We start from the raw sequence: 24,084 nt of genomic DNA on the forward strand, positions 1-24,084 counted from the left end.
GACTCAAAAAAAAAAAAAAATGCCTGCATGGCTCCCACTGGGCTCAAGAGAAAGTTCTGATTCCTTAACATGGCTACGGGCTTTTTATGACCCAGCTACACCCATCTCCTGAGCTTCTTCTCTCACCATCAATACACATGAGCTTTGTTCTCTATCTTTCCCTGAATGGGCCATGCTTACTGTTTCTAAGGCTTCCAAAACACTTGTTGTTCGCTCTGCCTAGAACACCTCTGTACCTTCTCATTTTCCCGTCTCACTCTTACCTGACTTTTCAGGCCTCAGCTTAGATGTTACTTTCTCTAGGAAGCTGTCTCAGATTCCCTGTGACCCCGCTTCTCTAGATCCCCAAAGCTCCATAGACTTCTCCCAGCATAGCCCTCCCTGGTCATTCTGTGTGGCAGTGAGCTCTCCCTGAGAGTGGGAGCTTTATTAGCCTGCCACTTTACTGTTTAGTGGAGGTGACAGGTGGGTTGGCTCACATATTGGTATCAAAATTTGATGTTCCAGCTGGGTGTGATGGTACACACCTGTAGTCCTTGCTACTCAGGAGGCTAAGGCAAGAGGATTATTTGAGCCCAGGAGTTCGAGGCTTTAGTGAGCTGTGATCGTGCCACTGCACTCCAGCCCAGGCAACAGAGAGAGGCTTAAACAAAACTCAAAAACAAAAAACTTGGTGTTCTTTTATGTTCCCTCCAAAAGAGAATGGATAGAGATGGGAATGATGTTTAACTTGGATGGTGTGTGTTGTTGATACTGCCCTGAAGGAAATTTTGGTGTTGTAATTAATAGGATGTGAACCATTGCAAAGTATGCATAGAACAGGTCCATACCATACAAACAGATTTAGGTGACCCAAAACAGCAGAAGCAGCATTTCACCTTAGGAAAGAGTAGACATACTCAGTCATATTTGTGATGTAATTAAATTGTTTTGGGTATGTATCAATATCATAAAAACTGTAAATAATGGAAACCTTCCTATGGCATTAAGAAGGCTTTAACAAATGGTCCACTTTAGAACTGTAAGTTTTTAGGTTTCTAGAACATCATCTAGGAACTCTGCATCCTATATCAAATGTAGTCATTTAAAAAGAAAAAAAAGAATGTTCAAAGGAAGGAATTATGAAGTGTCCAACTTTTCTGATTTTTTTTCTTTCCCCCAGGACCCAGGCAGTTCGGATTTGTTTTGGTTATGGTTGTTGTTTTCATTTAACTCATCAAAATACACTCAGTGTTCTGGCAGAGAGTCTCTGGGTCAGCTGGGGTGGAGGGCAGATGGTGAGAGGGCTCCTTGTGGGATCCAACAATGATTCCCTGGCTGCTTTCTGAACATGTTTGTGGATTTGGGGCTGAGTTCCTTCCCTATCCAGGGAGTCTTTGGCCAGAAGAATAGTAATTGGGAGGAACAGGAAGGCTGTGTGCAGTCTTGTAAATAAGGAACAACAAGTCCCCAGCACATAACTTTACTTGTTCAACTATTCTGAGGAAGAAGCGCACTGAAGGAACCCCTGCTGCCTGCTTCTTGCCGGCCTGTTTGCCAGACAGGGAGGAGTAGAGGCTAAGAGGTCTGAGTCTCCTTCACACCTGGACCCTGTCATTATCGCTTTACTTCTCCAGCCAATCTGTTCATCTGCAAGATGGGGATTGCACTAGCACTTGCTTGCTTAAGTTACTTACCTTGCTTCCTTGGGTTAGATATTAAATGAAATGATGTGAATAAAGTTTTGTACCAAATAAGTAGCCTGTATTTGTCCCTCCAAATCCATTCTCTCACCCTTTTCATCTGGCCGTGGGACCCAGATGAATTGTCACCATAGACTCCCTTGGTCTGTGGCTTCTGGTTGAGTTTCACCAGTGGGAAGTACCAGAAGGGATTAGAGGGTAGGAGGAGGGAGAGGCCACAGTATTCAATCCTAGTTCCTCCCCTAGGAGTCACAGCCACACCAGGCATGAATACAACCACAAAAGAAATCATTTAAGCTTGAATGTCATTTTTTAAAGAATTTCCACAGTTCACCCCAGCAATTGGCTGGATCCCTCTCCTGAAAGCCACAGCTCCTAGGAAGCTGTCCTCCCCAGCCCCGGGAACCATCTGCCTCCCTTACCCCTTCATGTCTAGAAGTTGTTAACCCTGATCCTGTACCATTTCTTGTTGGTTTACCTTAATCCTGCCCATACCTTTGTAAAAAGTCCCTTTATTAAACTCTCTTCAAGTACCCAGTCTCGTGCTGGTACCCCACTGCCACAGGGGCTTGGCACACCATTTCTGGCATATAGTAGGAATGCAATAAATGCTAGTTGTTAATTTTTACTATTAGATAAGAAAGACCTGAGTACACATCAAGGTTGTGGAGGAGAGCATCTTTCCCAGGAACTGGTACACAGGAAACTTTCCGTAAACACTTGTCAAAGAAAAGACTAGAGCATCATTCTTCAAAGGGTAGTCTGTGTTCCCCTCAGGGGCCCATGAGGTCAAAACTGTTTTTAGAATAATACTCAGACATTATTTGTCTTCTTGCTGTATTGGCATTTTCACTGATGTGCCAAGGCAGCAGTAGGTAAAACGACTGGTGCTTTAGCAGGAAACCAGGCAGCGGTACCGAATTCTATTAGCGGTCATCGTATCCTTCTGCACCACACACTCAGGGCTACAAAAATAAAAATACAACATTCTTAAAATGCCAGTTTCCCTGAAGAATGCCCTGGTGAAACAGTAAAGAGTGACCCAAAAGGGCGTATGCAGGCAGCACTTTTGCCTCATGACAAAGTGCAATGGTTTTCACAAGGAAAAGTATGTGTGCAATTGCTGGTGCTGAACTAGCTGTGTTTTATGTGCATGTTGGGCAGACATCTTGAAAATGAACAAAGTTAGCCTGTCACCTCAAGGAAAACAATTGACAGTATGTATTAAATCAAGTTTCCCAGAGGAAACTGGATTTTGGAAAACTTGCATCTGCTACAGGAGGCTGGCAGCTTCTCAATACTTAAAGACTTTTATGATGAGATCATTGGTGATATTAATGAATGTCACTACTGATACACAGCGCCTTTTATAATTATATGCTCATTTGCATCCTTACTCATTTAATCCCTGTCCCTCTCAGCCAAATATCCAACCAGTTTTTTTTTTTTTTTTTTTATGGTAGTGACCAAAGTATATCTGGTCTATGACTTAGTGCTTGGCACACAGTAGGACCACAGTAAAGTTCACTGGAAAAATGTATAAAGGAGCGAATGAATAAATGATGTAACTATTCTTTCCCCATAACCTTACTAAATCCTCCTTGGAAATTTTCTTGACATCTGTGTTGATCTGCTCATTATAACAGCCTAGGCCAAATGTACATTAAAAGCATCAAAAAGTAATGTATATTTCACACTCCTAAATTCCAACTGAAATCATCATTGGAGAAAAACAACCAAAACAGACACACACCGAGAACAAGAAAGAAACCAGCACTGGTTTCCATGACATTTCACTATTTATTTAAAATGTTAGGAAAATGAATATGCCACAAAGGCCCAAAAAGCAATCATTAGTCAAAGATGAAAAGGCAAATAGTAAATCTGCTGAAAACCACAAATTCAACAATTGCATTGGCTGAGTTAGAAATGACCCAATATTCATGATAATCTCAAATGTTCCTGGACCAAGGAAGAAGGGGTATATGGAAAATAAGCTTTAATTTCTTCTGATTCCTTTCTCCAAGGTGGCGGGTGGGGGATTAAAGCAAAACAAAAACCAATATCTAAGTTCCATTTCAAATGCCAACTGTAATGATTTAAGTAAATTATTTCTCAGTAATTAGAGTGGAAATTGAAAGTAATCCTTTACTATGGCACTGGAGTGATGTGATAATGAGCTTAAATACCCACCAGAACTTGACCTATGCTCAGAATCATAAAGTGGACTGTTTTTCTATCAAGGCAGGATCCTTTTCCAAGAAGGCGAAATCCTTCCTGTGACATTTTTGCAGAATTAAATACTCATCAGCTTTTGGAAAAATTATTTTGCTCATTAGTATGAGCAAGGTAATCCCTCAGGTAGAACGGTGGCTCAGAGCTTAACTGCAAGGGAACACTGAAGGCTCAGTCCTAAAGAAAGGCAGATCAGTGCTGTGGGCAATTTACACCTCAGTCACTCTAAACTGGCCTTTGAGGTAATGGGGAACAAAAGGGTAATGGAGTTACCACATACGTTAGTCAAGCAGCTAAACATGAAAGTATATTTTACAAAGACTACTCACAATAAAGCTAATATTATTTACACTTGCCCAATAAGAACATTCCTTAAAGGATCATGGGCCAAAATGGAACGCTTCCTAGGAAAGCGTATTCCCAGGTTTCACAAGCGCTTACAAATATAATCACGAAAGAAATAATTTAAGCTTGAATGTCATCTTTTTTAAAGAATTTCCATGGTTCACCCAAGCAATTGACAAACAATCTCTTCTCTAAAATTTGAGTAGATTAAGAGAAATTTAATGAGTTTAAGTGAGAAGATAGAAAAGATTTCTTTGGAATAACCTCTATGTTCTACAGCAGAGCTGTATCCCACAAAATTTCTACCCTGGGGAGAAGCAAAGGAGGGAATGGAAAAAGTAGCAATCATTTAGTAAATGCCAATACCGAACTGTGCTTTGTGGTGGGGACCCAGAAGTAAAACAAATAGTCCATCTCCTCAAGTAATTTAGAACAGTCGAGTAGAGGGACATAAAAGAGTCAAAATTAGCAACCTTGTGCTGCAAGCACTACGCTAGGGGGATGTTCTGATTCACTGGGAGGAGGTGTCAGGAACGACATCATTTAAGGTGAGTTTCTGTGGATGAATAAGAGTTAACCAGGTAAACAAGAGAAGATACGACTACAAAAGTAGGTGCCATGGGAGGAGAACTTGGAACACACCATCATCCCACATTCATTGCTTCTACTCATGGAGTTCCAGTGCCAATGAAGGGCACTAAGTTGCCTCTACAGAACCCTACACATCATTTTTCATCCCCACTCCTCCCTCCCTGCAGCCACTCCTCCTGCCCCAGCAACAGCCCACTGGTCTCCAATTCAAGGTACCATAATCATGTTCCCATCATATCTTTACCTTAAAACCTCTACTAGAATACTCTCTCAGTGGCATTGAATATTAAACGTGACATGAATTGTTAAAAGTCTTTTGGGAAGCAATTCAGTAATATATACTAAAAGCTTTAAAAATATTCTGATTCTTATACCTAGTAATTCATTTTCTGGGAATATACCCATAGAAAGTAACTTAAAATATTAAACGTACTTTATGCACAAAAATGTTCAAAGTGTTGTTTACAACAGAAAAATATTAGAAATGATCCAACTATCTCACAAAAGAGGATAACTCAGTAACATTATGGTTACAAATAGCTTATAATAATATGAGGAAATTTGTATGTTAACATTAAGAAAAAATGGGATAGAAAATTGTAGATACATTTTTTAATATACATGAAGACTAAAAAGAAATACATTTTTTAAATGCCTGTCTTTGGGGAGGAGTAGGACTACAGCTGATTTTCTTTTCTTCTTCTGACTCTTTCTTGAGTTCCAATTTTGCGATAGTACACGTGAAAGTTTTAAATTTTTTTTTTTTTTTTTTTTTTNAATGGCAGATCTCGGCTTACCGCAACCTCCGTCTCCTGGGTTCAGGCAATTCTCTTGCCTCAGCCTCCTGAGTAGCTGGGATTACAGGCACGTGCCACCATGCCCAGCTAATTTTTTTTTTTTCTGTATTTTTAGTAGAGACGGGGTTTCACCATGTTGACCAGGAGGGTCTCGATCTCTTGACCTCGTGATCCACCCCCCCTCGGCCTCCCAAAGTGCTGGGATTACAGGCGTGAGCCACCGCGCCCGGCGTTTTAAATATTTTTAAGTCAGGGGCGGTGGCTCACGCCTGTAATCCCAACACACTGGGAGGCAGAGACGGGTGGATAACCTGAAGTCAGGGTTTAGACCACAGTCCTGAAAATCAACATTCATCACTGAGGAAACCTTCAAGGGAACCGCAGAATATTTTTCCACCTTCTTCCCTCTAAACACAAACCTAGCCCTTCATTTAGCACAGCCTGACCAACATGGAGAAGCCTCTCTCTACTTAAAATACAAAATTAGCTGGGCATGGTGGCGTATGCCTGTAATTCTAGCTACTCAGGAGGCTGAGGCAGGAGAATCGCTTGAACCCAGGAGGCAGAGGTTGTGGTGAGCCAAGATTGTGCCATTGTACTCCAGCCTGGGCAACAAGAGTGAAACTCTGTCTCAAAAAATATATATATTCTTTTAATTATACAAGTAATTACTCTTGTATACAATTCAAACATCAAACACTACCTTTAATCCTAGTCTCCTAAATGAGATGATACAGTTAAAAGTCAACTGATTACCTCTCCAAACCTTCTTCTAGAAATTTACATGCATATCAATGTACCTATGTAATACTGTATATAGTATTTTGGGCATGAATACTAGGAAGGCAGGGTTTTACTCTGTCACCCAGGTTGGAGTGCAGCAATCATAGGTCACTTCAGCCTTGAACTCCTGGGCTCAATTGATCCTCCCACCTCAGCCTCTCCTGCAGAGCTGGAACTGCAGGTGCATGCCACCACACCTGGCCAGGACTGTGAATTTTATTCGGAGTAAGACAAGAAGTCATTGGCAGGTTTTGAGCAGGGGAGGGTCGGGATCTTGTTTACACTTTAAGAAATGACTCTGACTGCTCAGTTGAGAGCAAGAGAGGAAACAGGGAGACCATTACGAGATTATTGCTTAGTCTACTCTACTGATGATTGTGGTGGAGGTGGTGGTGGAGGGTGAGAAGTAGGCAGGTTCTCAATTTGGAGGTGATCCCCTTAGCCCAATGTGGTAGGCTAAGGCAGGAGCTGTTAGGAGGGTAAAACAGGGAATTTTGTTTGGGGCCGTTAGATCTGAGATGCCTGTTAAGTATTCCAATACAAACAGTGGAGTGGAGTGGACAGTCATGTAAATGACCGGGGAGAGGTCAGGCTGGAGACAGAAGTGTGCAGCATCAGCAGAGAGGTGAGATTTGAAGCCACATGCAGGGCAAAGCCCTGGGACCCTCTGACATTTAAACAACTGTCAGAGGCCAAGAATCCAGTAAAGGAAACCTGGCAGCAGAAGCCACCAGTGGAATGAGAAGCCTAAGCGAGGTGTGCTGCGAAAGTAGAAACCAAGTGAGCAGAGTGCCCAGGAGGAAGGAAGAGAGATCAATTGTGTCAAAACTAATGGCTGGGCATGGTGGCTCACACCTGTAATCCCAGCACTTTGGGAGGCCAAGGCCGGCGGATCACGAGGTCAAGAGATTGAGACCATCCTGGCCAACATGGTGAAACCTTGTCTCTACTAAAAATACAAAAATTAGCCAAGCATGGTGGTGGTTGCCTGTAATCCCAGCTACTTAGGAGGCTGAGGCAGGATAATTGCTTGAACCCGGGAGGCGGAGGTTGCAATGATCTGAGATTGTGCCACTGCACTCCAGCCTGGGCAACAGAGTGAGACTTTGTCTCAACAAAAACAAACAAAAAAACTAACATGCACTGGTTCCCAGTCCCAGGACACCAGGAGCAGAGATGACCACCTTTGCAGTTCTCCAGGACAGCACTTCTTGACTCGAATGTAAAAAGGGATCACCTGGGGGTTGGGGAAGCACAGATTTGCCTTCAGGAAGTGTGGAGAGGTGCCTGGGTCTGCATGTCTGATAGGATCCCAGGTGAGGCCCATGCAGCCCACCTGGGGATTGTATTTTGGATAGCAAGGGTTTAGACCACAGTCCTGAAAATCAACATTCATCACTGAGGAAACCTTCAAGGGAACCGCAGAATATTTTTCCACATTCTTCCCTCTAAACACAAACCTAGCCCTTCATTTAGCACAGCCTGATCGTCATTAATTTCTTCCCAAGCAGATGTTTTTTTCTCTGTCAGGATCTTGAGCCTTCATTATACCCATGAGCTCTCTACCATGACTGGGCCACTTTGTCTAAAGTAGAAAGTCAAGAGGATCACTTGAGCCCAGGAGGTGGAGACTGCATTGAGCCATGATCACTCCACTGCACTCCAGCCTGGGCAGCACAGTGAGACCCTGTCTCAAAAACAAATAAATAAAAAGTAGAAAGTCAATTCATCTGAAACCTACATGCCGCCAGAAGGGATGTCTCCAAGCAAATTAGTTCCAGCCCTCAGAGGGTGCTCACCCCAGTCCTATGAAGTCTAAAACCCTACTCTCCAAAATCTCTGAAAATGTGGGGTCAAGTTTATTCTGAATTAGTCTCATAACCAATTTCTCTACCCCTGCAACTTCCACATTGTAGCAATTCCCTTGCTCTCCTGTCAGCCCCCATCACCCCATACAACACACCCCTGCCATCCACCATTCCCTCAAGGAACTGCTAACACCAAGTTTCTGTGTGTGGTGGACTTGTCCTAAGGTTTAGGGGTAGCAGAGGGTAATGACAGCACAGAGCAGAATGCAACTTTAAACTCAATATCGAGAGTTACCATAAAACAAATGTATCAGCTATTCTTGCTGCTAGGAATTTCAGTGGTTTGTCCTCCTTGGGTTCTACCTTCCCACCTTCCTCTCCAAACGCTGCCTCCATACGCTACCTCCTTACACTGCTCCGTACACTCGAAATCCCTCCTTCTCTCTTACCCAGAGCCATCTGTCTCCCTCTGATCTCCCTCTCCAATCCCTCTGGGCCTTGCCTTCCTCCATCTAGGGGCCCCGCAAGGCGTCGGAGCTCCTCTGGGTTGAATACTGGCCTCCCCAAGGTACAGAGTCACCCAGCAATCTTCTCAAAAGCACTTTGTCCTGCCCACCACCAAGTCAGAAAAGAACAGCTTGTTGCAGTGAATCAGCAGGATCTATGTGAAACAGTCTAGCCCCTTGTGTGCACGGACACAGGTTGTCTCAACCTGTCTCCAAAAAGCCTACAATTCCACAGAAGCCAACCTCTGCCAATATTTAAGCCAAGTGCTAAGTTTATAAACATGGCTCAGTAGATCTTCATGGGGAGAGACCTCTACAAACCTTCATACTTGTTTTCATTCTGAATTCTTAATACCTCCCCTAAAGCAGCATTTGTTTACCCTCATCAATGGCCTCTTCCCTTTCTGAAAGTGTTTTCTTTTGCACAGTCCCTTAGCAGGGAGAAGCAAAATAAAATAACCCGAGCAGTCATCTCTAGGTAATTTAGAGTGTGGAGGGGTGTGTGTGCGGGCGTGTGGCCCGGTTTTCAAGGGCACATGCATTCTCCAACAATCACTAACTCTACTCATTTGCCCAAGTCCACCTGTTTGTCTCCTGGGTACCATGGCAAGAAGGTACAATAGCGGGCCCAAAAAGTCACTTCCTATTTCCCACCTATGACAGCATCTAAAGGCAAGCATTTAAGAGGCTGTGTCCTGAACCTCTAAAGGGCCCCTGGAAACCAGATCTAATCAGATTATTCCCCTGCTTGAAACCCCTGCACAGCTCCCTACTGTGTACAGAAACCCAGCTCTGCTGTGGCATCCAAGGACCTTCCAACCAACCTCACAACAACCTGCCGATGCCATCTGCCATCATTCCACATAGCCCAGGTCCTCAAGTCAGGGTCAAAGCAGAAGAGGGGGCTGGAACCCAGACCTTCTGAAAAAAATACTCAGTAAGGCCTTTTCAAAACACACACACTCTCACACATATACCCTCACACACGCACACCCCACATACACCCCCTCACACACACACTCCCCACATACACACCCTCACACACCCCTCACACCCTCACACACCCCACATACCTGCATGTACATCCTCACCCACAGACCCCTCACACACACCCCTCAAACATACCCTCACAAATACACACCCTCACATACAGACCCCCCCACACACACACAACCTCATACACACACCCCTCACACACACCCCTCAAACACCCTCACAAACACACACCCTCACATACAGACCCCCACACACACACACAACCTCATACACACACCCCTCACACACAGACCACTCACACCCTCACACACAGACCCTCACACACACCCTGCATACACACCCTCACACACACACCCCACACACAGACCCCCTCACACACCCACATACGCTCACAATTCCCTTACACATACACCTCTACACACCCTCACACACAAACCCCTCACGCACAAACCCCTCACATACCCTCATACACCCCTCACACTCCTTACACACACCCTCACACACCCTCATCTCACACTTCTTGCACACACCCCTCACATACATACGTCCTTACACACATGCATCCCTCACCCACACCCCCATACACCCTCAAACACACCTTCACATACTCCTCACACACATACCCCTCATACAGTTCTCACATTTGAATACACACACCCTCACACACACACACACATCCTTCACACACACACACACGCACACACACACACAAAATATTGGCAGCCAAATTCACAGTATGGTGCATCCATCCCACCCTATTCCTGCACAAAGGGACATCTGCCCGCAGCTGTTCTTGGCCTACACTCAGAAACAGGGAGAGTGAGGAGGTCTTGACAAAAGGCAAAGAGTCAGAAGGGCTGGCTCCCAGGAGGCAAAGGCCTTGGCCCCTGAACTCCCTCATTCCCAGGCTGTGAAGATGTGGCCCATAGGCAGCTCTCATGCTAGCCTCTGAGCTCCCCTGGCCAGGGGTCCAGCCTCATCGGCTCGTCACCATCCAAGGACAAACCTGAGGCCACTGCCTCTTATGCTCCAGCTGGGAGTACAGGGCCAGGATCATTTTGGCAGTCACAGTTAAATGCAGTAAATTACCTCTTTTTACATGCCAGTGACTGGCATTAATAATTTTGCTTTCAGTAAATCCGTAAAAGAAAAAGTCAACAAGGAGACCCAAGAGGCGTGAATGGGTCAAATAGTCAGTCGAGGATGTGGAGTTCTCCCGGCAGCTGGGTCGGCATGATGAGGAAGCCTGTGGTTTCTAGGGACACCCCTCCAGGGGCTTCAAAATAAATTGCCTGACTCCGCCCAGGTTGGTATGCTGCTGCCTCTGGATCTTCTGCCACATTGCAGACTGGCACCAGGAAACCTGTGTCAGCCCCAAGGTTCTATCCAGAGACCTACAATATGAGAGCTGGAATGTCTAGGCCAGATTCCAGCCAAACTCTGCATTTTACAAATGAAAAAACTAGGCTTCCAGAAGAGGAAATGACTTACCCAAAGTCCACAACTAGTTAGCGGCAGACTATGGACTGGAATTGCACTGGGTGGAATATTCCTCCCACCTCATCCCTGCCTCCTGCACTGCATGACAACTCCTAGTCATCCTTCAAGACACAGCTGGACAGGCACCTCCTCTGGAAAGCCTGGAAGCCTCCTCCTTCCTTCCAGTTAGAGCTCAAGACTCTCTCCTTCCACAGCCACAGTCTGTTGTACCAGACAACCTCGAGAGTGAGCCCAAACCAGGCTGGAGCACTCTGGCTCCACCTCCACACAATGGACACCTCGAATGAAGGAGGAACGTCTGGCTTATCTTTCATCCTCAGTGCCTGGTGCTTAGTAGGGCACAGTCAGTGTAACATTTAATTAAGTACACATCTTGATCAGCACCCACCACTTGACCCTCTCACTCTCTCTGTCTAAACAACTAAGATACTTACTCTCCATACCACTCAGTTCAACATTTAACAGCTTTCTAAATGCTTTTGTGTTCCTAACTAGCCCACAGGAGCTGGTACGCATGTGGCTGATTTCTCAGATGGCCTCGCCCAGTGGTCCTCAGCCTCAGCTGCAGGTTGGTATCACTGGGGCTTTAGCTCCATCCCCCATATCTAGGTCCCACCCCAGGCCACCCCTCTGGGAGTGGGACCCAAGCACCAGAATTTAAATTCCCCAGGTGGTTCCAGAATGTAACCAAAGTTAAGAAACACATTCCTCGAAAAATATGATAGCAGACACTATTTGTTGATTCAGCCAATTCTGCGTGTGTTCAAGTGATTGCAATTATGGAGAGAGACAGAGAGAGACACACACAGCATGACAGGGAGTAAACAAGAAAAAGCTGACTTGACAGTGTGGAAACCGGGTTCCTCTCCTTTGGCACTAGTAAAATTTTGGGCCAGATAATTGGGGGCTGTGGAGGCTGACCTGAGTCCTGGGTAGGATGTTTAGCAGCATCCCTGGCCTCTACCCATGGGGAGCCAAAGGCAACACCCCACATAGGTGTAGCAACCGAAAATGCCTTCAGATATTGTCCAACGTCCCTGGGGATGAGGAGGCATACTCACCCCTGGAGGAGAACTACTGGTGTAGACTAGCCACCCAATAATCGACTGCATGTTTGTTTCACATTTCAACTGTAAAACATACAACCACTTTTCCAAACTGGACTGAGTGCCTGAGGATTCTGGATCATGGATCAAGTGTCTCAGGGAGGGATATGGAGGACGGGATGGTGGCTCAGCAATAGGTTCTGAGGCAAGAAGGAGTTACAGGGAAACTAATCAGGTAGGTTCGAGCCAGTTAAGAGGAGCAGGTGGTGGTCAAGCCTATAAAAGATGAGCAAAACAAACCAGAAAAAGCCAGATATTCAGTAAAATTGCAAAGTTGGAAGCAAGCAGAGGGCTGTCAAGGATTAAGGGAGGTGATGACCACAAGTGGGAAAAGGCAAACAGAGGAGCTTTCAGAAGCTTCTGAGCAGGGGAAGGACCACACAAAGCAGGGTTTTAGGGCCAGAGTTTAGCCTGGCATGTAGGCTGGCATATGGACATGGTGCAGGAAGGGTGGGGGGCAGAGAGCTGGGCTGCAACAGTTCAAACCCACCTGTTCACCCACACCTACAGTGCCTCAGTCAGGACAAAGCCTGTTATTCCACAGTCAGAGTTCAAAGAGGCAGGCACAGATGCTGTCACAGAAAATGTCAGGGGCAGATGTAGGAGTCATCAGAGCTGCCTCTCGAGCACCTTGAGAAGGAGCTGCTGTTTGGGGAACCCTTTGACCAGCTCCCCCAGGCCCTGCAGCGTCCCTGAGGAAGAGCTGCAGAATGGCTGCTCCAGACATCATGCCAAAAGTACAGGGGGGCAGCCAGAGCCCCCCTCCAAGATCCCTCCCGGCAGGCATCCTCCCCATCACAGCTGTACATACGCTGCCCTTCCTTCACCCGCCACCCTCTCCTAAGCCTCCCCTCTTGCTCTGCCACCCCCACTCTCTTGGCTTCTTAATATCTCTGCATTCCTTGTTAGCCCCTTCAGGGTTCCTCTTCCCCCGCTCACCTCCAAGTGTTGGTGACGGCCTCCTCTCTTCTAATTGTCCCAAACTCTCTAACACCCAGATCTGTACTCCCCCACCTGAAAAATCCTTCCGTTGTTCTCTACTAGACACAAGGTAAAATCCAAGGTATTCAAACCTGTCTCAATCTTGCCCTGCCCACCTCCCAGTCCCCTCCAACCTGGCACTTAAATATTCTGAGCTACCTCTTATTCTACAGAAAAAAAAAAAAATTAAAAGCCACATCTATCCTTAACCACCTGAAGTCATTTGTTCTTAATCATACTGCATAGCAGCCATTTGCTTACTTCTGTCTCCACCACAGATTCTAAGCAGAAAGCTACAGCCCCAGCACCTAGGGGGTACCTGGTACTTAACACTCAGAGAAGTACTTACCATTTGCTGAGCACTTTCTAAGTGCTTTCCTAAGAAGTACTTTGTTTTATCATCATAAAATAGTTATTTTACATTATTATTTATAATAATATTATAGTAATATCAGCAATAGTATGTATTATTCCCATTTTATAGATGAGAGTACTGAACTGCAGAAATGTGAGGGAACGTCCTTAAGGTTACCCAGTTAGGAAACAGGGAGATTCAAACCCAGTCTGACCCCAGAGTCAGCACTCTTCGTCACTGTGCAATACCGTATCTTGGTAAGAGCTTTTCAAATGAAATAATCAAATTATCCATGTGATTTTGCAGTGAATGAAGGCACATGCTACTGCAGCTCCTTCTGGGCCTCAACATGGAGATGCAGGAAAGAGTGGATAAGCATTGCACCCAGATGAAGGGGCCAGAATGGGAGACCAGCAAGACAGAAGTTCTAACTTTGCCGCATCACTGCTACTTTCCTTCACTGGGTGGGGGTAAAATGCCACCAAAGTCAATATCATTTTAGCAACAGGAGGGACCAAGCCAGGCCTAAACTGGGTCCATGGCCAGCGTGGCGGTGTCTGGTAACATCCACTCAGAGAGTCAGAAAGACTAGGCAGGTGGATACCATGACCCTACGGGGCAGAAGTAAGGCCAGAGACCACAATCAGAGGGATGAGATTGGAGCCCTCTCAGGCAGCTGGGGCAGACATTCTGCCTGCCTGGACAGACCATCATTTACCAAGGATGCTGGTCCAGCCTGCCCCAGGGCCCAAGGGAAGAGGTAGGAGATGGGGTTAGCATTGGCTAAAGGGAACAAGCTCCCGGCAGGCAGGACAGGAGTGACACTCAGCAGCCCTCTCCAGATTCTGGAACTCCCACCATCAGCCTCATTATTCCTATTTTAAATTACCCTGTTCACAACAGGTGAGTCGGGCTGGCACCTCCAGAGGAGAAAATGCATAGGTAAAAGATTGAGATTGCATGTATCTTATACCTGAAACTCTAACTGAACCCCCAACTAGCAGCCCATGCTGGAACCAACACCTAGCTTCATAATGAATGGCATTCACATGATCACATTTTCTTTAAAACTGCCAGAGCCAAGCACTCACCCGCATTGGCTCGTCAGGGAATCCGGGTTTGCGTGGTCTATCCTGTCGCCGAGATCTTAGCAGCTGTTTGGCCTGCTTCTCCGTCAAAATCGGGGAGGTCTCTGGAAAATTCAGGAAGGTGCCTTAAGGACACTTAAGCTCAGGAGTTCATGAGCTATTTCCACAGTCCACGGCAAAAGATTTGCAAGTTCAGTTTTGGTTAAAACATGAAAGTTCTCTCCCAGGGACCTGTCCCAAAGGATGCAGCATTCCAGAGGGCTCAGAAAGGACTTTTGAATTGTTTCTAAAATGATTAACTCAGAGCAAAAGCTGCACAACCTAAACATATTTACTGATTGCAATGGTTCATCTCTTTAAAAGTGGGTATTAATTTAATGGATATGTTTTTTTCAAATATATTTTGTTCAGTTTTCTGGTCTGTGTCTCTTAGGTTTGTTTTCATAGAAGTCTTTTTTTTTTTTTCAATCCTCAATACACTAAATCACATTTAAAGTTGTTACTGGAAGATGCCCAGTGATCATAAGATTATGTTAAACCTGATCATCACAGTCCCTCAAAGGAAATGGCATAAAATTACATTGCTTTGGTAATTACTTGTAAATTTTGAAAGATATTGTCATAATAAAAATATATCAAATTTTGGTGATCTCATATAAACTCTAAAATAAGCTAACAGAAGCTGAAGATTTATCAGCATTTTTGAGAATTAGTGCTCAAATACATTTAAAGATTTTTTTAAGAAAATATAGCATATCTTTAATGATAACAATTCTGGAAACCTGCTCTTAACGGGAAAAAAAGGAAAAGCATTATAGCTATATATTATACACTATATATTGTTTAAAATTTTAAAAATTAAATATCAAATAGACTATTATTTAACATGTCAGCATAGAAATAGGCTGTTTTTGGAGTCAATGCCCACCTGAGAAGACAGTTAGTAAGGTAAGAGCCAGGACGAGCACGGGCAACGTCTTCATCCTGCTTTGGTTCCTCTCTGCTTCTTGCTAAGTGAATCCTCCCAGACTGAGTCAGCCTACTTGAAGGAAGCCACCCCAGGCCCTACGCTTGTTTATGCTTTGACTAACAGGACTTACAGTATGATGCTGAATGTATCTGACTCTGAGCGTTTTAGTAATTACCACTGAAATATTTTCCTCCAAATTCCTGTCAATTTTTATCCGGAGGAAGGAAATCATTCCTCTGTAATATGACTTTCAGAGCTTGGATCTGAAAACACAACATGTGATACTCACTTCATTTAAACAGACAGATAATATGCACCAGACAGAAGTTTGTATTTCTCTGGAGCTTCTGTTTATGCTCCTGTTTCACTGAGAATTCATGATCTATTACATGTTTGTGTCTTTTATGACATTTTCCAAAGCCCATTCGCCAGTCTAATTTGATCTTCCCAATAATCTCAGAGGTAGGCAGGGAAATTAACAAGGGGCATGATGAGTGGGGAAAAAAAAATTTTCAGCTGACTTTGGAGACAGAAAAACTGAGTTCAAATCCTCACTTCAACTGTTTCTAGCAACGTAACCTTAGGTAACTGGTATACCCTTTCTGAAATTCAGTTTCCTCCTCTGTCAAAAGGAGGTAAGGAGGTAAGAGCAACTACCTTGCGGGGTATGATAAAGGATGAGGAGAACGCGACGACCTTCGTGGCAGCTAGTACTACTCATAATCTATTTCCATTTTACAAATAAGGAAAGTGAGATTCAGAGATGTGAAATCAAGATCAAATTCACACATTATGTCTGCCAAGATAAAGCCTAAGTCTTCTGTCTTCAAACCTAGAACATGTGCTCTTCCCGGTAAGCCCCATAACCTCAGGGACAACTCCTCATCTTTTACAGGGCCTCATTAAACATACTGTCATAAGATTGGAACCAGCCGTGTTCCTAACTCGAGAGTATTTTTATTAAGACAATAAAAGGTTAAGAAATCAAAGTCATTTTAAATTCAAATCATCTATAAATATCACATGAAGAAAGTTTTTTATTTTGGTCTGGTTTGGTTTTGAGATAGGGGTCTCGCTCTGTCACCCAGTCTGGAGTGCAGAGGCTCACTGCAGCCTCTAACTCCCAACCTCAAGCAATCCTCCCACCTCAGCCTCCCGAGTAGCTGGGACTACAGGCATGTAGTCACGACACTCACGTAACTTTTTATTTTTTTATTTTGTAGAGACAGGATCTCACTAGGTTGACCAGATTGGTTTCAAACTCCTGGGCTCTAGTGATCCTCCTGCCTCAGCCTCCCAATGAGCTGGGATTATAGGCATAAGACACTACACTCAGCCTAAGAAATTATTATATATGTGATTAAAATATGTCTGGAAGGCATGTGACATGTATTTGGATAAAATTCTTTATTCAGAGAGATGATCTGATGTTTCTGTGGCCAGTTTGCCAGCTCAAAAGAAAACAATACCCTATGTGTATCTCTCCAAATATATGCTAATGTGTAACTGATATTAAACCTGAATGTGCTGCCCACACAGTTGGCATAAAGCTATTTTGAGCAGATTTTAAACAAGGAAAAAAAATCATGCAATGTTAGCAAAATTGCCTCACATGTTAATTTTTTTTTTTTTTTTTTAGATAGGGTGTCATTCTGTTGCCCAGGCAGAAGTGCAAAGGTGCAATCACAGCTCACCATAGTCTCAACCTCCTGAGCTCTAGATCTCCCATCTCAGATGCCTGCGTAGCTGGGACTACAGGTATGCACTTCCATGCCCAGCTGATTTTTTTGTTTTTTGTAGGCATAGGGGCTCACTATCTTGGCCAGGCTGTTCTCAAATTCCCAGGCTTAAGTGATCCTCCTGCTTCAAGTGCTTCAAGTGCTGGGATTACAGGTAAAAAAGAGCCACTGCACCTGGCCCATTTGCTTAAAATTTGATATTTTGTTTCATGCACTCTGTTGCTATTGACATCCTTATGTTTTCACATAATCTTCAATAACTAAGAAACTTTAGAAGCATTTTGTTTTGTTTTTGAGAAAGGGTCTCCCACTGTCACCTAGGCTACAGTACACTGACACAATACTGGCTCGCTACAGCCTCTACTTCCCAGGCTCAAGTGATCGTCCTACCTCAGTCTCCCTAGTAGCTGGAACTACAGGCATGTGCCACCATGCCCAGCTAAATTTTGTATTTTTTTGTAGAAATGGGTTTTGCCATGTTGCCCAGGCTGGTCTCTTGAGCTCACGCGATTCTCCTACCTTGGCCTTGCAAAGTGTTTGGATTACAGGCATGAGTCAACACATGCAGCTAGTAGCATTATTTTAAAAAAAAAAAAAATTGTCACGTTAAACATCTTGAGTTTTGTATGTGTATATTCAAATTTTCCACTCCTTTTAGTCTTTGTGGTTGGATAAAAGACTATTTTGTTTTTATTACATCAAATAAATATCTTCTGTGGACCAGAAAAAGAAACCTATACTTAGGTATAAATTTCTAATGTGTCCAATGTAAATTTACTATAAATTTTGTGGCCAGTCATAGTGGCTCACACTTGTAATCTTAACACTTTGGAATTCCAAGGCCAGAGGATCACTTGAGCCCAAGAGTTCAAGCTTGCAGTGAGCTATGATCATGCCACTAGCCGCAAGTCTGGACAGCAGAACAAGACCCTGTCTCCAAAAAAGAGTATTTTTTTTCATTTGGCAACTTTTGTCTATATCAGCATTGTCCAATAAAAACATAATGGGAGTCACAGCTGCAAACAACATATGTAATTTAAGTTTTTTCCATAGCCAGTTTTTTTAAGTAAAAAGGTTAAATATTTTAATATATTTCAATATGAAATATCCAAAATATTAATAATTAAAATAACCAAGGTTATTATTTTAACACATAATATAAACTAGTTATCAACGAGAGATATTATATCCTTTTTTTGTACTAAGCCTCCCAAGACCTGGTGTAGATTTTCCGCTTACACATTTCAAGTGCTCAGGGGCCACATGTGGCTAGTGCTACCATGTTAGACAACATGGGTCTAGATCCTTCTGTCTCTATTGACACAACCCAAGTCTAGGCCACTGCTTCCCTCAACCAGCTTCTGACACCAGGCTCCCAAATGAGATTCTAGTTTCCCTCCCTGTTTGCTTCAATCCATTCTCCAGGCAGCAGCAAGGATGAGATAGAAAATATCAGTTAGACCTCATCACTTCCCTGCTTAAGAATCTTTCATCATCTTCCCACGAGAATCAGAAAAAAATTGGATTCCCTACCAAGCAGGACGGCCCCTGTGTTACACATGCCTAGTGCCCTTTCCAACCTTACTCCAGCCACTCCCCTCCTGCTCACTGCCATCTGGCCACACTCACTTACTTGCAACTTAACAAGCCCACTCCTGCCTCAGGGCCTTTGCATGAGCTTTTTCTCCCTCTTTTAATGACTGGATCCATCCCATCCTTCAAGTTTCAATTTGAAATTTCTCCTATTCAGGAAAGCCTGCCCTTACCAGCCTTCTTAATAAAACGTTCCCTGCCCACACCACCACCATTACTCTCCATCTCACGGCACTCACCATAATTTATGCATATTACATTTATCTGTTTACTTGTTTAAAAAATCTGTCTCCTTCACTGGTAAGCTCTTAGCAAGCTTGTGTTACTTCTATAATTTTTTAAAGCACAAGGAAACCTCTGGTGGACTGGGGTGGTGAGACCGGAGAGAGTCAGGGCCCGTATCACAACCTCGGAGGCTGCTGCAGGGTCTCAGGTGGGGAGGGCCATTCAGGTGTGATACTGGCAAGGCCATCAAATGCCCTTCAATTTTGTCTCTGGAGATATTGTCCCAAAAGAAGCAGTGGGGTGGAATAGAGAAAGACCAAAAAAAACAAAGTTTCTTATTGTGAGTGTCACCGGGTTGGTGAGAATTCTCTACTAAACCCATCCCCATTCTCAGGAAAAGCCCCAGCGCGATAACTAGATGTTATATAACTAGTCGGCAAAGCTCCCAGTAGAAGACGCAATTCCCAATAAATCCACAAGGTGGCAGAGTAGAGAGTGGAACCAGGGACAACTAAGATCCGGGAAAGAGCTCAAGGCCACCAAGGTTAATTATTCAAGAAGTTGCCAGCAGTTCCAGTGAATCTCCTGGAGGTGGAGAGAGGTGGAGCAAAAGGGTGCTGCTGCACCTAAAACTATTTCCCTATTTTATTTTAATTGATGTACTACTTGAAGGCCTTCATCACATGTTGTGGCCTAGGAAAGCGGTCCTATAAGTCCTCATAACATCATTGCTGATAAACCTTTGGAAACTGCAACTTTAAGCCAAATGGTCCAGAGTGAACCAATTTTACCCTAAGCTAATTGATATTCACAAGAGGTAAGTTCCTATGGCATATTTCTGGTCACAAAACATCACCAAACTTCTAAGGACCCAATACATTTCTAATATCAAATGCTGAAGGCAATATATATAATTAAGATCAATTAATAAAAATAAGTAAGATGGTTATTAATATTTACCCACTTATTCCAGTTCAGGGCCGTGGTGGCTGGAGCCTGTCTCAGCAGCTCAGGGCACCAGGCAGGAGCCCAGAGGACACCATTCCATTGCAGGGCGCACTCTCACACAGCCACCCACACTCATTCAGGCTGGGACAATTCAGACACACCAATGTCTGAATTGGTGCACATTGAACCTAATGTGCACAGCTTTGGGATGTGGGAAGACACCAGAGTACCCAGAGAAAACCCACACAGACATGGAAAGAACATGCAAACTCCACACAGACAGTGGCTGGAGGCTGGAATCCATTTTTTTTCTCATCAGCATTGTAATGAAACAATGTTGAAGGAAACAATGTTACTTGAGGACCTGCTGTGTTACCAAGTTGAAGAGCCTATAAGAAAAAATGCTACCACCCATATTCCCAACACCTGAACACAACTAATATTTTCGTTTGGGTGAGTTCCCTTTTTTTTTTTTTTTCTTCCAAAAGAACTGTCCGATTACTAAGGGTCATTGAGAAATGACAAACCCAACATTGTAGAGTTCTAAATGTCATCACACTGAACTAAAGAAACTTTAGACAAGAGAACTTTGTTTTTTTGTTTATCGAGGGTCTTGCTTTGTTGCCCAGGCTAGAGTGCAGTGGCATAATCGTAGCTGACTGTAGCCTCATCCTCCTGGGCGATGATCCTCCTGCCTCAGCTTCTCAAACAGCTGGAACTACAGGCGTGCACTACCATGCCCAGCTCATTATTTTTTTTTGTACAAACAGGGTCTTGCTATGTTGCTCAGGCAGGTCTTGAACTCCTGGGCTCCAGTAATACTACAACCATGGCCTCCCAAAGGAGCATTTTTTTAAATTATAGAAAAATGCCAAATCTGTCCCCATCAAGAGAATTATAATGTGCCCACATTCTTTAGGCCCAGGGTCAATTAAATAAATTCTAAAAGTCCTTTCCATGGTTGCTTTCATCTTTTTTACTGTTTACCTTACGTGTACATTGTAAAGAATTATATGTACATCATTAAAATATGGAATTTATAGTCTAGTTTGTAGACTACAGTATTTTTTAAAACAATGATAATAACTCCATAAGCTGTGTGTGATGCTTGTGGGTCTAGATCCTTCCATCTCTACTTTCACTACCCACATCCAAGCCACTGTTAACTCTCCTCAGCACCAGGCTCCAACTGGAGTCTCAGCTTCCCTCCCTTTTCCTTCAATCCATTCTCCATGCAGCAGCAAAGATGACCCTCATGAAATAGATGTAGAAAATATGTTAGACCTCGTCACTTTGCTTACCTGTAAACATGTATTTACAGGCACACTGTGCAGGCAGATGTTAGGTTTGGGCAGGTGTGATAGATGAAATTATTGCCATCAATTCTTCACCACCACCGCAAATTTATGCTCTCTGCCACGTGACTTTGCAGTCCCGTGCCTGGACTTTGGACTCGACCAAATGACTTGTTTGGGGCAGTGGGATGGTGGCAGACAAGACACTAACAAGGATGTGAAATGGTTTGTGCAGTTAAGTGTGCCCTCTGGCATTTCTGTCATTGCTACAAAAAGACTTTCCCCCACTTGGCTACAGCCCCTTCAAGCTGAGTCTCAGAATTAGCTGCATGCAAAGTAGCCAAGAAAGGAGCCAGCTATGCACATCTGCAGCTTAAAGGAGACCCACTCAACCCAGCCCAACCTCGTTCAGCTCACTTCCAGCTACCACAGCCTGAAGCAGAGCCACATCACCTGCAGATCCCAGAGAATAAACGAAGATTATTTTAAGCCTAAGACTAGGAGTGGTTTGTTACACAGCATTACTCTGACAATAGCTAACTGACATGGGGGATTCTAATGGATGGCTGGTATATCCAAATCCAGGTGCTTTGGCAACTAACAATAGGGTCCTGCCAGAACATTCATTGAAAAGTGACTGAATGTCCCCTGTGTTGGTAGTGTGGCATAACGGTTATGACCGGGCAGCAGAGTCATCAACATATCTGGCCCTGAATACTGATTCTCAGGCTTATCACCCATGTTGCATTGGAACTAGGTGACACTGGGGAAATTTCTTAACTTTCCAAATCACTGTTTTCTCACTTATATTAAAGAAAGAATTATAATAAAACTCACGTCATAAGGTTAAGATTTAAAAGAGATATGTGTAAAGTGCAAGACAGATAGTAAAAGTCAACTACTTGGAAATCATTGTTATTATTCCTCCTCTTTCTCTATGCCAAATCTCTTTGCATACGTACCCTATTTTATAAAAAATGTTTTGGATGACTAAAGATAGATTAATCACACATATTTATATATTGCTGAGATAAAAATATATATATTTATTTAAAAAGAAAATACGGTTCATTTCTAATGTGAATTGACTTGTCCCGTGTCCACACCGCAGACCCTGGCTTCCCTTTACATAGCCTCAGCACTTCTACACACACCCACCCCTTCCTGTTTGCAGCAGCAGTACAATGGTAAGACATTTTGGCCTTGGGCAGGGGCCTTTCCGGCCTGCTGCATGCCTCCACAAGTGGACTATAATTTCTGCTCTAGGTCCAGGATGTTGGCCTCAACTATGTCTGCCCAGCAGGTGAGGACAGCCAAGGTCAGCATCGTGTTCCCGATGGCCAGCGTCAGGCTTCTCTCCAACCTAAACAGGGACAAAGGAGCATTGGCACAGGCAGAAGAACATAAGATGGGTACAAATAAACATACTAGGGGAGTATGCCATGCACAAAATAATTTATGAAACCACTTCTAAGGCTACTGTCATATGACATTTCATTCAGAAAAAGTGCTAGGCCTTTAATTGGAAGAGAAAAGCTCTAGTTCTGGGGAAAAATATGAACCATGTCATTTTTCTTGGTGGGATCTCTTTTGGGATGATTAAGCTTCAGAGAAGTTAGGAGACTCTCTAGCAGTGCGTCTCAAGCCATAAGGTGCATTAGAATCAGCTGACGTTCAACAGACTACAAAGCCGCTGACATGAAAGGTAAAGACAAAAAAAGATAAAGGAAAGAGCAACTTAAGGCAATCCAACACCATGCAATTGGAAAAAATAAATAATAACATAATATCCTCTAAGAGATCAAAGTTTTGCTTGCATGGAAGGTGAACAAGATGCTGCAAAAAAGGAATATTCAGAAAACAAATTAACCAAAAAACTTCTCAGAAATGAAAAACTGTAACAGCAGAAATTTAAAACTCAGTGGAGTCAAGAATAAAGCTAAGGAAATCTTTTAGAAAAATAGAGCAAAAATGAGGAAGCAAGTTTTTAAAAAAACAAGAGAGAAAAACATATTTTTAAAAGAGAGGACATTTACCCAAATGAGTTGAAAATTCATGTCTGCACAAGAACCTGCACGCAGACATTTATAATAGTTTTATTCACAGTTGCCAAAACTTGGAAGCAACCAAGATGTTCTTCTGGAGGTGAATGGATAAATAAACCCTGGCACATCCAGACAGTGGAATATTATTCAGCACTAAAAAAAAAAAAAATGACCTATCAGGCCATAAAAAGACATGGAGGAAACTTAAATGCATATGACTCAGTGAAAGAAGCCAGTCTAAGGACAGGCTGCCTGTTGAGCCTGACACAGAAGCTTATTTGTACTTTATCTTAATGACTGCTATGATTTGACTGCCCCTGCCAAAATTCACATTGAAATTTTATTGACACTGATGATACTGGGAGCTGAGGCCTTTAAGAGGTGATCAGGTCAGGGGAGCACCACCTTCATGAATGGATAAAGCTGTTATTTGGGGAGTGAGTTTGTTCTCTTGGGAGTGAATTGGTTCTTGTAGGAGTGAGTTAGTTCTCCTGAG

The 24,084-nt window shown here is 43.6% G+C and overlaps 1 protein-coding gene across 1 annotated transcript in view; it reads right to left on the bottom strand.

Moving 5' to 3' along the window:
* CUNH17orf67 (chromosome unknown C17orf67 homolog) overlaps positions 1 to 15,989 on the bottom strand; it is a 25,088-nt gene extending 9,099 nt beyond the window's left edge. Inside the window, exons 1-2 of the mRNA XM_017538870.2 lie at positions 15,702 to 15,989; positions 14,777 to 14,877 (exon numbers count right to left, since the gene is read on the bottom strand). Of these exons, the coding sequence (XP_017394359.1) occupies positions 14,777 to 14,877; positions 15,702 to 15,756 (156 nt within the window). The 5' untranslated portion in view covers positions 15,757 to 15,989. The remainder of the gene's footprint in view (positions 1 to 14,776; positions 14,878 to 15,701) is intronic.
* Between the last annotated feature and the right edge of the window lie 8,095 nt (positions 15,990 to 24,084).

Source organism: Cebus imitator, unplaced genomic scaffold (assembly GCF_001604975.1).
Source record: "Cebus imitator isolate Cc_AM_T3 unplaced genomic scaffold, Cebus_imitator-1.0 Scaffold115, whole genome shotgun sequence".
NCBI classification, from domain to species: Eukaryota; Metazoa; Chordata; class Mammalia; order Primates; family Cebidae; genus Cebus; species Cebus imitator.